General features: G+C 47.8%; 9 protein-coding genes and 1 non-coding gene across 13 annotated transcripts in view; 1 reads left to right on the top strand and 9 right to left on the bottom strand.

The window, feature by feature from the left end:
• Positions 1-770, bottom strand: part of LOC136188993 (atypical kinase COQ8B, mitochondrial-like) — a 2,630-nt gene extending 1,860 nt beyond the window's left edge. For both annotated transcript variants that reach the window (XM_065976834.1, XM_065976835.1), the window contains exons 1-4: positions 414-770; positions 288-354; positions 165-239; positions 1-108 (exon numbers count right to left, since the gene is read on the bottom strand). The exon at positions 1-108 is cut by the window's left edge and continues 18 nt beyond it. In XM_065976834.1, coding sequence (XP_065832906.1) covers positions 1-108; positions 165-239; positions 288-354; positions 414-770 — 607 coding nt within the window. The remainder of the gene's footprint in view (positions 109-164; positions 240-287; positions 355-413) is intronic.
• A 25-nt stretch (positions 771-795) lies between these two features.
• LOC136189010 (mammalian ependymin-related protein 1-like) lies at positions 796-1,865 on the bottom strand. The gene is made up of 6 exons (XM_065976852.1): positions 1,707-1,865; positions 1,620-1,654; positions 1,420-1,557; positions 1,182-1,362; positions 1,045-1,132; positions 796-986 (listed from the first exon to the last, which is right to left on the bottom strand). The coding sequence occupies exons 1-6, from the start codon at positions 1,774-1,776 to the stop codon at positions 920-922; spliced, it is 579 nt and encodes a 192-aa protein (XP_065832924.1). The 5' UTR covers positions 1,777-1,865; the 3' UTR covers positions 796-919.
• An 8-nt stretch (positions 1,866-1,873) lies between these two features.
• On the bottom strand, positions 1,874-2,913 carry LOC136189006 (mammalian ependymin-related protein 1-like). Its single transcript, XM_065976849.1, has 6 exons — positions 2,817-2,913; positions 2,733-2,767; positions 2,541-2,684; positions 2,306-2,492; positions 2,146-2,251; positions 1,874-2,087 (listed from the first exon to the last, which is right to left on the bottom strand). Exons 1-6 carry the CDS (start codon positions 2,884-2,886, stop codon positions 1,967-1,969), a joined length of 663 nt encoding a protein of 220 aa, XP_065832921.1. The 5' UTR covers positions 2,887-2,913; the 3' UTR covers positions 1,874-1,966.
• LOC136189008 (mammalian ependymin-related protein 1-like) lies at positions 2,911-3,992 on the bottom strand. The gene is made up of 6 exons (XM_065976850.1): positions 3,846-3,992; positions 3,749-3,783; positions 3,560-3,694; positions 3,315-3,501; positions 3,163-3,253; positions 2,911-3,110 (listed from the first exon to the last, which is right to left on the bottom strand). Exons 1-6 carry the CDS (start codon positions 3,913-3,915, stop codon positions 3,017-3,019), a joined length of 612 nt encoding a protein of 203 aa, XP_065832922.1. The 5' UTR covers positions 3,916-3,992; the 3' UTR covers positions 2,911-3,016.
• A 90-nt stretch (positions 3,993-4,082) lies between these two features.
• Positions 4,083-5,375, bottom strand: LOC136189009 (mammalian ependymin-related protein 1-like). Its single transcript, XM_065976851.1, has 6 exons — positions 5,245-5,375; positions 5,162-5,196; positions 4,971-5,105; positions 4,710-4,902; positions 4,570-4,654; positions 4,083-4,412 (listed from the first exon to the last, which is right to left on the bottom strand). Exons 1-6 carry the CDS (start codon positions 5,318-5,320, stop codon positions 4,343-4,345), a joined length of 594 nt encoding a protein of 197 aa, XP_065832923.1. The 5' UTR covers positions 5,321-5,375; the 3' UTR covers positions 4,083-4,342.
• Positions 5,302-6,777, bottom strand: LOC136189001 (cyclin-K-like). The gene is made up of 6 exons (XM_065976844.1): positions 6,407-6,777; positions 6,249-6,354; positions 6,135-6,192; positions 5,896-6,080; positions 5,781-5,836; positions 5,302-5,723 (listed from the first exon to the last, which is right to left on the bottom strand). The coding sequence occupies exons 1-6, from the start codon at positions 6,752-6,754 to the stop codon at positions 5,391-5,393; spliced, it is 1,086 nt and encodes a 361-aa protein (XP_065832916.1). The 5' UTR covers positions 6,755-6,777; the 3' UTR covers positions 5,302-5,390.
• Positions 6,778-6,788: 11 nt separating this feature from the next.
• LOC136189000 (putative E3 ubiquitin-protein ligase UBR7) lies at positions 6,789-9,267 on the top strand. The gene is made up of 8 exons (XM_065976843.1): positions 6,789-6,924; positions 7,799-7,932; positions 7,985-8,045; positions 8,098-8,193; positions 8,259-8,312; positions 8,366-8,656; positions 8,721-8,889; positions 8,946-9,267. The coding sequence occupies exons 1-8, from the start codon at positions 6,796-6,798 to the stop codon at positions 9,104-9,106; spliced, it is 1,095 nt and encodes a 364-aa protein (XP_065832915.1). The 5' UTR covers positions 6,789-6,795; the 3' UTR covers positions 9,107-9,267.
• On the bottom strand, positions 6,920-8,461 carry LOC136189005 (inactive serine/threonine-protein kinase 19-like). Its single transcript, XM_065976848.1, has 2 exons — positions 7,976-8,461; positions 6,920-7,909 (listed from the first exon to the last, which is right to left on the bottom strand). Exon 2 carries the CDS (start codon positions 7,747-7,749, stop codon positions 7,000-7,002), a length of 750 nt encoding a protein of 249 aa, XP_065832920.1. The 5' UTR covers positions 7,750-7,909; positions 7,976-8,461; the 3' UTR covers positions 6,920-6,999.
• Positions 9,132-14,177, bottom strand: LOC136188992 (transcriptional adapter 2-beta-like). 3 transcript variants are annotated; one of them, XM_065976833.1, is made up of 18 exons: positions 14,160-14,177; positions 14,001-14,101; positions 13,896-13,955; positions 13,746-13,840; positions 13,652-13,692; positions 13,507-13,557; positions 13,396-13,449; positions 13,229-13,335; positions 13,098-13,176; positions 12,922-13,041; positions 12,350-12,469; positions 12,224-12,295; positions 12,091-12,164; positions 11,991-12,034; positions 11,910-11,944; positions 11,717-11,847; positions 11,375-11,659; positions 11,035-11,170 (listed from the first exon to the last, which is right to left on the bottom strand). In XM_065976833.1, the coding sequence occupies exons 1-17, from the start codon at positions 14,167-14,169 to the stop codon at positions 11,531-11,533; spliced, it is 1,323 nt and encodes a 440-aa protein (XP_065832905.1). In that variant the 5' UTR covers positions 14,170-14,177; the 3' UTR covers positions 11,035-11,170; positions 11,375-11,530. The 3 variants fall into 3 exon arrangements, with proteins under 3 accessions (XP_065832904.1, XP_065832903.1, XP_065832905.1); XM_065976832.1 differs by lacking the exons at positions 11,717-11,847; positions 11,910-11,944; positions 11,991-12,034; ... (11 more) ...; positions 14,001-14,101; positions 14,160-14,177 and adding exons at positions 9,132-10,246; positions 10,304-10,359; positions 10,416-10,683; positions 10,745-10,772 and having other exon boundaries at positions 10,827-11,074; positions 11,375-11,522; XM_065976831.1 differs by lacking the exons at positions 11,375-11,659; positions 11,717-11,847; positions 11,910-11,944; ... (12 more) ...; positions 14,001-14,101; positions 14,160-14,177 and adding exons at positions 9,132-10,246; positions 10,304-10,359; positions 10,416-10,683; positions 10,745-10,772; positions 11,216-11,368 and having other exon boundaries at positions 10,827-11,170.
• On the bottom strand, positions 12,708-12,826 carry LOC136189706 (5S ribosomal RNA). Its single transcript, XR_010670429.1, has one exon. It is a non-coding gene; the product is annotated as a 5S ribosomal RNA (ribosomal RNA).
• Positions 14,178-14,182: the final 5 nt, after the last annotated feature.

Genomic DNA, 14,182 nt, shown 5'->3' with positions numbered 1-14,182 from the left:
GCCCGAGCTTCAGTGCAGCGCCTCGCACTCGACACATCGTATTGACAATCCTCTCCACGTTCTTCTCCGACAGAAAAGCGCTTGAGCCACTCCATCCCATGTCTATTTCTAGAGCGAAGAGCACTTTGGTGGATGTTGACACAAAAGCGATAAACGAATCTCACCAGTCGGCTTCTTCAAGCCCAATATTCGTCTCCCCTGCTCGGCCAATGCACCAGCACCCAAGCCAGCAGCCAGCCCTGATGAAATCTTTCGTCATCATCATCATAAAAAAATGGGTGAAATACCTCCAAAGTTCCACAATCGGCCCATGCGAGACGCGGGCACGGCGCGCTCTTTCGACCGAGAATTGAGCTATACACAAGAAGTGTCCCGCAAAAAGTGACGTCACATAATTCGTAATTTTCACCGACCGTTTGCGTGGTGTGTTCGGTCGCCTGCTCGTCGTGACGCATTCCTAAATCGGAGTCTTCCGTTCGAGTCTCTTCGTTCGACGCCATTTTGTCGCTGTTTTCTTCGACGCTTTCTCTTGGGAGCTCTTCGTCGCCGTTTTCGCGCTCGAGGATCGCTGCAGGGCTGTCCTGCGGTGGTTTCCACGGCTGAACGTACTCGGCGGCCGTTGAGGCGCTTTCTCGCATCGATTTGGCGATATCGCGAACGCTCGACGCTCTCCAGACGAGTCGCGTCTGTGCAGATTGCTCTTGCACTATGGATTTGATCACCAAACTCAAACCGGAGAGAACGCCCAAAGCGGAATTGGTTCTTTTCATTTTCTGTGTGAAAGAGTCACGTGACTAGTCCAACGCGCGCGAGCGTGCACGAAAATTTTTTGAAGCAGCTACGTACTGACAGAGAAAGAGGCGTACAGCATGCAGTACACAACAAAAAAAATTGAAAACATGTTCAAACACCAACAAGTTTACAGACAAGCCGATGGTGGAATGAACACACCGGGATCACTGAATCCGAGCGTAACGTCAAAGTAGCTAAAAACAAAATTTTTGACAATTAGAGGATTGCAAGAAAATGTAAACTTAAACTGACAAAGAAACCGTGAGTGTGCCATCTGAATGGTAATGCGTGTGGTAGATAGGAAGACAGCTCGTGTTAGTGAAATACCCCGTGTAATAACCTGAAAGACAAATGCTGAAACAATGAGACAAGAAAATCTTTTAGCTTACCGTATTGAGTGTCTCCCTTGTACGAGTTGACGTACACCGAATTCACCGGATCAACTGCAGCACCAAAGTAATATTGGCCGCTGTAAGTGGCTCCCTCCGGAACTCCGCGGCTGTGAAATGGCTCGTTGAGAGGACGCTGTTCGCAGGCCTGCGTGCCCAGATTATACAAATAGTATTTGTGCTATAATCGCAGGACTCGTCATCGTAGCCAGAGAACATTAGAGTGATATGTGTATACCTCGTTGTAAAGGTACAGGATGTCAAAGTACTGTCTCGTCTCGTTTTCTTGGTCGTATTGCTCGACTATTCTCACTCTCTGGTTCGTCTCGTCGTAGCTGACCTTTCTTCGCGCAAACGAATGAGACTCTCCGCTGAGCTGCAACCGCAAGCAAGATATTACATGCATGTACGAAGGGATACATTGCTACAAGGGCTTACGTGATGCTCGTACGATTCCCACTGCATAGGCGGCTCTGCAAAAGTCACGGTCAAAAGTCTCGCACATTACCAACACTATATACTCACTGCAAGTTGGGGCTGGCTGCTGCGCTGCGACAAAGGCCACGACGACGGCAATAGCGAGACACAGCTTCATGTTTCGATGGAGTACAAAGATGAGATCGGTTCCCGAAGCGTGAATTGAGTAGGGGATGGATCACGAGAAGCGTGGAGGAGTCTACGTCGTCACATGATTTTGTTTTGGTGCCGGCACGCCGCCACCCGTGACGCGATTATGCGAAACCTCCCTTGCATTTCACAAAAGACCGCCCACAAACGAAGAAAGATCAGAGAGTTTCGAAAAGAGACGATTGCTTTGTTGGAGGAGGCAAGGGCGGCGGCGGAGGGCAGTGGTCCGGCGGGGTGAATACCGTGGGGTCCGAGATTCCTGCAGTCACATCAAAGAGTCTGAGAGACAGATGATTACACTCCTCCACAGTTTTAACGAGCCTATTATTCCGCTCACGATGCTTGCTCCAAAGATCGATCGTCGTCGTAAAACCGAGTCACACGGACGGGTAGGCATGCACTGGAACCGAGACTTGCATCGGTGAAAACCAAATCATATCGATCTTTGGACGAAAAAAAATCGAGCAAAACATTTTTCTAATTTTCGGGGATCTTACATTTTTTCTCCGTGTTCTCTCCTACCCAGTTCGTCGTGAGAATGTTGCTGTTTCGAATGCCCGACGATCCGATGTGGCGATAGCCGACGAAGCGTGCATCAAGGGGAATGCCAATGGGCTCAAATGACGTTACGATTCCCATTCTCATGCACTCGCCAGTTCTCATATTGATGCGATAGAGAGCATGCTAAGGAAAGAACTCGCCTTTTGTCGGACTTCGTTCCATTGTTTCTACCTCGCGATAGGACCAGATTTCGTGGTACAGGTCTAGCGTAACTGTTAAATTCGAGACTACGCTTGTCTCTTTGCGATAAAATCGCTCGTTGTCGGCATCTTGTCCGATCGTGGAGCCCACCTCCATGTGTCGAGCAAAGTCGACCTGAATATTTGCGTTAACGAGAGGTCGAGTTATGTGTGTAGCCTATACTCTTTGTTCCTTTGCTTCGAACACCGTAGGAGCTCCTGCAAAGAGATTGCGCGAGATTTTAGACTAAGTTACACGATAACTTACTACAAATTTCTGGTGTTTGAGCGACGACGAGTCCGACGAAATAGGCGAAAACGCACAGGACGACTTCCATCTCCGTCGAGTTGGGGGGCTCGTGTGAGAAACGAAATCACGTGAATTGGCAATAAAAAAAGCGAGACAAAATGCACAAAAGGACGCAGCAGCTCACACGGGAAAAAAGGAATTTGTGAGCGTCAAAAAATTCAGAGCTGGTTTTCTGGCGGAGGCGGGCGCTCGCACTCGGGCGGAACTTCGAAACCGGTCGGATCGGTGATGCCAAGAGTAGCGTCGAAAAATCTAAAATAGACCAGAATCAAGCGAAGAAGCAAATCGCAGGCGCTGGCCCTACGTTGAGCGTTCCATGCTTCTCGATTCCCTAAAGAATCTCGTCACATGAACGGGCAGGCACTCTCGTTCGGTGAACACCATCTCGTAGCCGACTAATAATTAACAAAATATTCAATTCGCAATCGTGCAAAAACAGCGCCATTCTTTCCGTACAGTGTCGTTCCTCGTCCTCTCCCACCCAAACAGTCGTCAGAAGATTGGCTTTAGCAATGGCACTCGATCCGAGGTATCGGCTCGCATAGTAACGCGCATCGGGAGGAACAGCGATGGGATAGAAGGGTCTCTCCAGCGGGAATCTCTGACATGCACGAGTTTTCAGATCGATGCGATAGAACGCTCTCTATCAGCAGGAGAAACGCGAGCTATTTCATCGCACATTCGAATATCGTTCTACTGACCTCCTGATGGAGAAAGATTTCGTGATAGAAATTTCTCGTCGCGTTCTCATTCAGCTCTTCGTAACGGTAGAACCTCTCGTTGGGCGCATCGTAGCCAAACTTGGCCTCGCGCTCGAAGCGTCGCTCAAAGTCAAACTAAAATTGACATATCAAAGGAAATGCACCGAGGAAATACCTATGGAAACGTACGGATGTTTCTCTGGCTTCAAACTGGCTTATAGCCACTGCAAAAGAATGGGGATCACTTCACCGGTGCAATTCAAGTCAAAATCTCTATCTTCCTTACCGCAGCGTTGCGGCTCTTGAGCGGCGACGAGCGAGGCGAGGCAGGCAAGAAGAACGAGCTCGGTTCTCATGGTGTCTCAAAAGCGAGGCGGCGAACTGCTGTGGGAGGGAAGAGCGTGTAAACGAAATCACATGATGCTTAACCTCGTGAGAGGACGCGGCCCTCGTCTCCCCGTCTCACTCGTCGCGGGGGGAGCTCCTGCGGGGGTTGGGTTGGTTAGAGGAGGAGCAGAAACCACGCACGGTCCAACAGCTCATAATACAAAAACTTGACGATTGGTTGCATTGTACAATGTAATGTTTCTAAGATGCGAGTGCCTTAGTGATGATGCCTCTGCTACCCATCAGAATGCCAACGCGACTAAAACGCTATCGATTCATTCATTACCTTTATGAGTGCCAGTCAGTTATTACCGCGTTTTCACTTGTCGAGGAAAGAATAATACGCGCATGACGTATATTTGCACAGAGCCACAGGCCAGCGAAAGCAAATCTTTTTTACTGGGCGCATTCTTCTGGCGGAACGAACAAGTCTGGTCGACTGATTGTCCGCGTCAAATTGAAAAACCTTTAAAAAAATGCACTTTATCACCAAAGGCAAATGATGCACTCTACTTCAGTTCTCTAAATTTTAGAAATAACTCGTTTAAAAAATTTGGAACCATGATATATTAAATATTTGTCTATTGCGGAGAGGAGCCCATTTAATCCCTTCGCTTTCTTACGTGGAACGCTCGACGCTTGTTGGTCGAAACTTGGCCACGTACACCGGTAAACAATCAGCATCCGTGAAAACCCGTTCCGAGTTGTCTGGCAATGAGGATTCATATAATATCTATTGAGATCGATACAAGGCTCTACTGACATTTGCTCCACACATCTTCGTCTTGTGCAACCCACACGTTTACGAGCAAATTTTCTCCTTCTGCTGCCGACGAACCGAGGTAACGGCTCGCAATGAATTGAGCATTCGAAGGAACTTTCAGTATGGCAAAAGGCAATGTGAGTTCCCGTCGCGTGCACTGACGCGTACGAATGTTAAAACGAAACCAGGCACGCTAAAAACGACAGGAAAAATTATTAATTAAAATATGTTTCATCAATAAATTTTTTTCAATATAGTCACTTCTTTCCAAAGCCAAATGTCGTGATAGGCGGCACGAGTCGAATTGAGATCGACCGTTTCGTACCAGGCGACCGCTTCCCTGTCGGCGTCGTACACCCAAAGGGCTTCGCGTTCAAAGCGTCGTTCGTAGTCAAACTGGCATAAGAGGGGAAGGAACGCTGTCGTGAGATCAGAGAGAGCGACTCGCTTACGGACGTTTCTTTGCCTTGCAGCGTGGACGGAGAGGCTAGAACAGACCGTTACGATCCTTTCGAACATCGTCGAATGAACGTACTGCATTTCTGCGGCTCTAGCGTCGTCGAGGAGTGCGCGAAAGCGAATAGAACTAGTAGAAGCTGGACGGAGAACATGATCGGCAAACCAGCGGCGCGCGCGCGCTTAGCTGCCAATCCCCACGTGACTCTAGTTTACGGTATTTATTCATTTCATCCAGCCGGGTCGAAATTGAGGCGGCTGCATGTTGCCCATCGATGGCATCCAAGTACCTGTTGCAGGAAACGACTGTCCAGTAGTAAATTGCTGATGCTGTTGCTGTTGTTGCTGATGATGTTGTATGAGTTGCTTCTGCATTGCCATCTGAATTTGCAGCGACTGTCTGACCAATGGCGTCAGGCTGGGATCTTTGAGTTGCTGTTCTAATGCTGCCAATTGCACGGCGGGATCAAAGGCAGATTGAGGACTTGATGCTACAGCCTTTTGATCTTTTTTTCCCACCGCTGCTCCAGCCGCCTTCGACAAAGACCCTCGTGATACCTAAGAGGTAGGGTGGAGACTTATACAACAGAAGAAAGTTGACGGGGTTGCGTTTACCTTTTTCTTTCCTTCTTCACTTTCTCTATACAGCTTGACTACGTCTTGAGATATTTCTAAAGAGATGTCACTCCTCTCACATGTGACACGTTTCAAAAAAAAAAGGAACCCTTGCCTTCTAAGAGTTCTTCCGTGCAGTCAGACAAGAAGTGGTCCCACCACTTGGCCTTGGCGGGTAGACTGGGATCAACGTGTTCGGCACTGACGTGCAATTCTATTTTGGAGAGCTGCGACGCTAAGTTGAGCAGTGCCACGGCAACGACATGGGGCAACCACTGGAGACAAACAGTCGTACAAAAGCTAAACATTTCGACTCATCAATAAAAATGCTACAGATGAGACGTTCACCCCCACCTGTCATTCACAAACGTCCAGGCCATTTGAACAACTTTCTGCACTTTGGCTCTATCACCTACAAAAGCAACAATAGAACCATAAGTCTGTGTATTAAAACTTCCATTTATCTACCTTTGAAAGCTTTGGCAAACTTCAATATGAACCCATATGGATGACTGACTTGGAGATCAAATCGAATGCTCTGAAGCAAGACGCGCTCATGTATCAACATCTCATCCTATTTTCCACTTTTCAAAAATTAAATTTTTTTCTCTCGTCGCCCACACAACCTTCCAAGCGTCGCCAAATCCCTTCACTTGCTCATCGCTTAGCAACGCTTTCGCCGTCCGATATATGTCCTTGCATTTTTTCGGCGTTTCTTCGACTTTGCCGGCGAGAAGCAAACAGACGGCAGCAACGACCCACCGATCGAATTTTACGAACGATTGACACATATAGAATCGATGAAAGAAGACCATTCCCGTTGCTATCGTGTCGTAGCGGAGGCCCATCTTCGCTCCCATGTCCATGAGGAATCGGGCCCCCTCTTTGCGATATTCTAATTCGAGTGCTAAATCTATGCCGTCCGATCGCGACGGCGCCTTCTGGGCGATGTAGTCCTTTTCGTAGTACCACATAACGAAAGGTTCGAATACGCGTAGATATCAACGACAAAAAAATGGCAGAAGAGAAAGCAGACGACGCGATCGTGTCCATGGAGGACGTGCTGCAAGAACACGAAGCACTAGAAGACGAAGCGAATGCAGTTCTGGGAGCGAGCGACGACAAAGAGTGCACCTACGCGCAGGTAGAACAATCTCTTCATAAATACGATAGACTAGATCCCCAAAGTCAACTGCGAATCGCAATTTCCCTATCTACTTTATTGCTTGGAGCTCGCTTTGTCGATTCGCAGTAGAGTACCGCTCGTTGTCGGAATTCGCGTAACCAAATCGGCGCCAACGAGGTCGAGCACGTGATAGGTCATACCCAGTTTGCACGCGCCAATTTTTCTTTCTGTCAATTCCTCGCGCATGATTTCCTTATACTTCGTCGATCGGATGGCGCGAAGCGCCGCCTCGCGACCCTTCGTCAACGCCTGCACGTACGCGCCCATGCCGGGCAACGATAGCCAATAGGAGCCGACGTCGCGCGCCGTCAAGAGCCCCATCGCTATCAACGCCCGTATGTCGGCGACGCTAAAACCCAAATCGTCGCACAAATGCGCGCGATCGACGGCGACGTCGGCGTAGCACGCGAGACACTTTCCCACGAATTTTCTCGCGAGTCGACGTCGATTTTCGTCGTCGTCGCGCAGCAGAACGCGATCGAGATGCGCGACGAGATCGTCCATCCAAACGACGGCGTATTCGTTCGGCGTCGTGTTCATTTTAAACGTTCGAATGCGATTATCGGCGGTCAGTCGATCGAGATCGCGATCGACGCGCGTACGATCGTCGATTAGGGCGTAGATTTGGTGTTTGAGAGCGACGAACGGAAACGCTTCGTCGAATTTGGCGAGCGGCGGAAAGTTCGCCTGCACGTAGCGTAGAGCCGATTCGCAAGTCGTTTCTGTCGCGCTTTGCTTCGCTTTCGAGCCGATCGAGGTCGCGTACGGCCTCTTTCGGATCATTTTCTCTTCGTCTAACGTGCGTTAGGACGAATCTTCTTGTTGCCGTTAGGGATACGCGAAGCGGCAGGCGTTGTATGCGTGCACGACTTGCACGAATGAGACGGGCAATGTGGCTGGAATTTGTCTCGCTTGCAGTCTTCATTGTCACGATGGTCACGACCTTGTGGAATTGTATACAAAGAGGTAAATTGATGTTAAGTCGATTTAAGATTTAGCGAACACTTACAATCAACAGAGATTTTTGTTGCGACTGTGGAAATTCGAAATTTCCTAAATTCACGTGCAAGTTGATTCCAGTAAATTCTGACGTCAGGCATTGTCTGATAAGGATTTGATATCTTGCTGCAGGAAAAAGATGACATGAATCCAAAGAATCGGTACAACGACAATTTCAAAGGGCTCTACTGCACATGCAAGAGACCATACCCAGACCCAGAAAAAGAGGTGCCGTGAAACTTACTGTGCCTTTACTTTAATTAACACTGGACATGGTCATTCATGGTGTGTAGGAAGATGACGAGATGATACAGTGCATTGTTTGCGAAGACTGGTTGCATTCTATGGTACGAGAAAAGCAGATCAAGTGCCCTTCTGTTTTACCTCTCCCAATGTGTAGCATTTGAACAGTTCTGTACCTGACTGTGACGACTATCACGAGATGATCTGCGGTTCCTGCATGGAGAAACATTCGTTTCTCTACGCATACCTTAGCCCAGCTCGTCTTAAAATTGACGGCGATGAAACTGGGCTAGCATCGCCAGCCAAAAGAGCAAAAATTGAAGGGGAAGAAAATTGCAAATTGGCTCAATTTAGAAGTGCATTGGGAGAGAAGGGAGATCTTCTCAAGGGGCCAGGATTTTTTGACGACGACTGGCGCTCTTCCCTGTGCAACTGTAGCAGTTGCAGGGTACAATAAAACTAACGTTTAACTTTGAGAGATCGCTACATAACATCTCTTCTTGCTCTTGCAGGATTTGCTCAAACAAGAAGATTTGGCGTTTCTTTTAGACGAAGAAGACACGACCTCATTCTACGAGGCATGCGGCAAATTACAAAATCGAGACGGATCTTCAGTGGAGGCCGGCATGCAAGCCGTTCAAACCAAATTTAATCCAGTTCAGCAAATTGAAATGTTCTCACGTAGGCGGCGTTACGAATTAATCAATTAATAATCAAACTTGGGGGTACACGTTTAGATTACAACGAGCTGAAGGGGAAGTTGAGCAACTACTTGAAAGACTTTGCCGAACAGAACAAAGTCGTGACAAAGGAAGACGTCGAGTTATTTTTCGAAAAGCTGAAAGAGTCAAAAAAGGGCAAAATCGCTGCTCAAATTCCCCCCGGCACGTGCAAGTGAAGTAGAAGGAGAAGCGCACATAGAAAACTATTAGAAAACATATGATTCTATAGCGCAGTGTACTTGAGTTTTAGAGTACAATATGTCATACATTCGTTTCGTGTATAACATAAGGACGCGCAGTTGTAATGGCAGTGTTGTTGTTCCCACTCTTACCTTCACTCAAAACTGTCCCGTTCTCATTGTGAACAGCCACCTTATCCTCGATCACTTCTTCTTCGCTATTGTAGCGCACGATACTATGATTCGTCGTGCGTCGCTTTCTTGATTCACCGTCAGTGACGTCATATCGACGATGACAACAGCAGGCCGCAATGCGAAGAAACAATTGCGTCCAGAATGTTCGCACGGGCTTCGCCACCATGACAACGGCCAGACCACAGATGGCATAAAAGATGAAAGCCACCTGCGAGGCTATCGACGCCGCTATTTGCGTCGACGACAAAAACGTCTGGCACGTGGGTGTATCGATTCCGAATCGCAAACAAATCAAAAACAATCTGAACGAATTCTCGAAATTGTCGACGTCGCGCAATTGAACGATAATCGTCGACAAGATGACCGCTATGCAAATGGGATAGCTGACGAAGAGAAAGATGAATCGGCGCTCGATTTGCTGCAACGTCCGATTCGTCCTCGAAAAGCTCAGTCGCCACGACGACGACATCCGCCTCTCGCGATTCAGACGAAAAATCACGGCGAGAATGAGCGTGAGTCCTGTGCCGAGAAAGAGCTGGAGAGGCAGAATGATAGAGAAGTAGGTGAGAGCGCGCGAACGCGGCGTGCAGCCGACCGTGTCCGGACCGAGCGTCGCGAAATAGCCGCCGTCGTCAATGGAGTGAACGACGACGACGAGGCCAAGAGGAATGAGCAACGAGCAGAGCAATTCGATTAGGTGAATGCGATGCGGACTGGCGCTGGTCAGATAATGAGCAGCCGACGAGAGAGGCCAGCAAATGGTGATGTAGAGATTGATGGCGCAGAAGAGCCACCAGAGCGAGGCGGCCTCGGAAAAAAAGTGAACGAGACTGCCCTGGGCATTGCTCGAAATGCTGGTCATGTTGATGGAGACGACAAGATTTGGACTCGGACAGAAGACGCTATGACGACCGAGTACGTAGAAGACACTCGAAACGAAGACTGCCAAAGAAGCATTAAATTATTAAAGGTCACGTGAGCTATTCTAATCGAACTTACCGGATAGAGACGCTGACGTGGCAATATAAAACGGAATGATTTGAGGAAATGATCGTCTAAAGAAGAAGAAAACGGCTCGAACATTACGTACATACGCAAATCGGATTATTACACGTTTCTGACGTTGATCCACGACGTGACGATGATGAAAAGGCAGACGATGCTCACGCCAAAACCGAGGGCAAGAAGCGCGTTTTCCGTGCCATGAAGAACGCCTTCGTAGATGGAAAAGTGTCGGCAATCGGGCACGCAATTCGTAGTCGCGTTCGGAATTATTATAGGAATGAAGTGGAGCGGGCACGAAATGTTGCCATTCGTCGTCGCGATTAGGTCAGGGATTGGGATTAGGTGTTGTAGGCGCTTTACTTCGTTCGTAAACACTAGAAAGATTCTCAGTCAGAACGCCGCGTCTGGATGGTTTCCGCCGACTTCCCGGCTTACCGGAGATCCCCAGCAGTTTGAGATACAACTAATAAGAAAAGAGAGTGAGAAACCGCGCGAAACGAGGGCGTTTGTATTTCACCTCATCGTTGGTCGTTACGTTCTCGAGAGCATCGATCGTGTTCGGCAGCGCGTAGAAAACGGTCGGTAAAGCGATGACGCTCCACAAAAGAAGCACGAGAACGACGAATAACGCGCGTTCTCTTGGCGAGGCTTCGTCGGTCGAACGAAGGCGTTTAGCGTTGCGAGGAGCCACCGTTTCCCCGGGCGATTCGCTCCCATCGAGAGCCATAGGTGTTAGCAGACGAAGTGCAAGAAGTGATACAGGTTCTAGCGTAGATCCACCGGTTATAACAAGTCTTCTAATCAATCGATCGATCGATCTTTTGGCTCGTAGTACTGTAGTGTCGCGACGGGCCAAAAGTACTATAATATCGTGGCGTCATTTACGTCACAGGAATCAACGCGTACTTTCCTCTTTCCTGGCCATCTGGGGGCCGCACCTAGGTCATCGTAATCGCGAGTAGATGTAAAGATGTAAGCGTAAGGAGGCCAGACAACGTTTTTACAATCGATGGGGGGAGGGAACGTAAACATCGCGTTACAGCATGCGCATTTCGGAGCACTTACACAGTAGCAGCGATGTGAAGGCGTTCAGAAGTGCGTAGAGATCGCTTTTTTCACCCTGAACCTTCGGTGACCGCTCGCCGCCGTACGTACATCCGAGGAAATTCTATTGTACACTGTACACCGCATCCGGGTTACGCAATCGATATGGAAGTATTTCTAAGAACTTCTCAGCCAGCCGCAATCTCGTAAAAATGCCAGAATAAATTTTCGTTGAGATCTGTCCAACCACGGCGGAAATCGTCGCGTCGATCTGGAAACGACGCCGAGTCTTTTTGCCACGTGATCCTAAAATTCATGAATAGATAGGATATATCTGGGAATCCCAGCTTCTCACGTGCTTACTTTAATAACGATGCCTTTGATGGCGAGATAGTGACTCGGCTTCATGTGAAGTCGAGAGCAGACGAGCAGCTCCTTGTGAGACAGGAACCATCCATTTACCATGAGGGAAACGTCCGAAACGGAAAAATCATCTGATGTAAGAGACATAAAATAAATGTCAAATCGATCCTTACCAGGTAGCAATAAACCTTACTTGAAGTCAAAGAATCTCTGCTAGTAGACAATCTCCTAAAGAAATCGTTACATCTTTGCTAAAGTCTATTGCATGTCTCACTTAGTGTGACTTGCCGCTAATGATGATCGCCTTCCCGTTACAGTCTACACGTGGATCGCTTGAGCTAGCAACGCTTCTACACTAACAGTACAATCCTTACAGGCGGCTTTCGTTTTACTGCGTTTTCTTTCATCTGTTCTCTTCTCCGTACTTCAAGACGATAATCGTAAGAATCTACCAAAGCAAAGTGCACATATTATTAGCAGCAGTTGACATTACTCTACTGCGTTTACCAGTCATGTTGGTAATTCCGTTTTCGCGAAATTCTTGCAGCTCGCTGATTCGAGCTTTGAGTTGGCGTTCCTCTTTGAAATATACCATTAGTAACTAGTTACATTGTGGAGAGGTTCTCTGTTTACTCTGGAGGCTTTTCAGTAACGCATCGCCCTCTTCATGTCCCATAAACCGAGCAAAAGGCTTGAAAATGCTGTCAGGGTCTGCGGCGGCAATTCTATCTGGCCTTTTGGCTTCGGTGCCACCTGAAAAACATTTCTTAGGGGGCTTTTGCAAAGAAAAAAAAGGTTTACATCAGTCAATGAGTTATTGACTGGTAACTTTCATTACCAAGTACTTATCTCTCCAAACTAATTTATGCAAAGTTATTCCTACTCTAGCACGCCTACTATGAATCGAACTTTGACATTTTAGCTGTCGAAGTGAACTGGCTACAGATACGTACCCGGTAGAGAGAGAAAAAAAAGAAAGAACGAGGAAAAAAGTCTACAGCACCCGGTGTTCCCAGGCGGTCTCCCATCCAAGTACTATCCGGGCCCTACGTTGCTTAACTTCGGTGATCGGACGAGAACCGGTGCTTTCAACGTGGTATGGCCGTAGACGTTAGCATGTCTCAATCTCGCATACTTATCCAACGTATTACGACCGTGCATAGCTGGGTTTACGCGCAAAAAAGCTTGGCGTAGGAATGCTATACCTGTTTCTGCTTCCGCCAGCTGTTTGCTTGAGAGCAGCCTCAGACGTTGTATAATAGTCTTCTTGCGCTCCCTCTCCTTCAGTCGAAAAACGCAGCTTTCGATGTGTCCCATAATCAAATCTAAAACCAGAAGCAGTTCTCAAACGTCATCACACAGGCCACACCCAATGACGAACTCGACTCAAGATCGTTGTCATGTGGCAAGTGCCCTATGCTGCAATTGCTGACCAACTGCTCAGCATCATTGTCTTCTTCCTGAGAAACGCCTCTAAATTCTTTTCTAAAATGTGTCTACTGTGTACTATACCTGATCAAAGTCACCTCTGAGTGGTATATAGCCAAGTTCACGCTGTTGACTGACTGACAGGTCCGATGCTGCATGGGCTAGGCAAGCGTCTTGTTGAGCAGGTGCAACTGGTATATGGTATACACTCAAAAAAATAATCCTTAATTGGTTTCTAATTAATGACGTACTTGCGCCACCGAAGTTCTCTAGAACGTTTGCGTGATAGTTCTCGTGAAAAAACTCTAGAAAGAGCAACTGTGAACTGAAGAAGAAATGGGCAAATTTGTTTAATTAATTACTTTTGCCGAGGAAACCTCGGATGCAGACCTCTTCAAAATGTTGCTTTAGTTCTAAACAAAGAAGACCATTAATTAACGAATAACGTTATTTTACACAGACAAAACTATTCTGCAATTAATTAAAACGAAGAATTTTCTCCTGTACCTTCGGGCGTCCGCTTTCCAACATGCGCCGCACAGTCTTCCCTAGAAATTTTTTTTTCATTTTCGGAATGACTTCCCAATTCGCTTTCGTGTACCAGTTGCCAAATCCGCAGAGTTCGACGCTTTCGAACATGAGAATTTCCTCGGCCGCACTCCACCCGGGCGAAAGGATCGAGAACGTCCCGTTGTCCTGAGAGAACAAAAATGCGCGCGACGAAAAAACTGTGAACAGAAGGAAATCGCACCACTATTTCGTACGAATGATCCGTCTCGTGCGACCCGGGAGTAGCACCCGATGCGAAGCACTAGGCCGATGGTGGCGTTCGATTGAGAAAGAAACGATTTCTTACCTCGAGGCATAAGATCAGCTCGTTGGCGCAATCTCTACAGCGAATGTAGATCGTCGCAGCGTCCATCGTACAATACGAACACAAAACGACGTCCAGATCACCTAAGACGACCAAAAAATCGAATCAGATCGTTCAAAATCGGTTGAGGAGAAACCGCACTGGCAGCCATTTTGACTTCTCAC

This window comes from Oscarella lobularis, chromosome 7, assembly GCF_947507565.1.
Source record: "Oscarella lobularis chromosome 7, ooOscLobu1.1, whole genome shotgun sequence".
In the NCBI taxonomy this organism is placed as follows: Eukaryota; Metazoa; Porifera; class Homoscleromorpha; order Homosclerophorida; family Oscarellidae; genus Oscarella; species Oscarella lobularis.
This window is presented reverse-complemented; position numbering and strand designations above follow the sequence as displayed.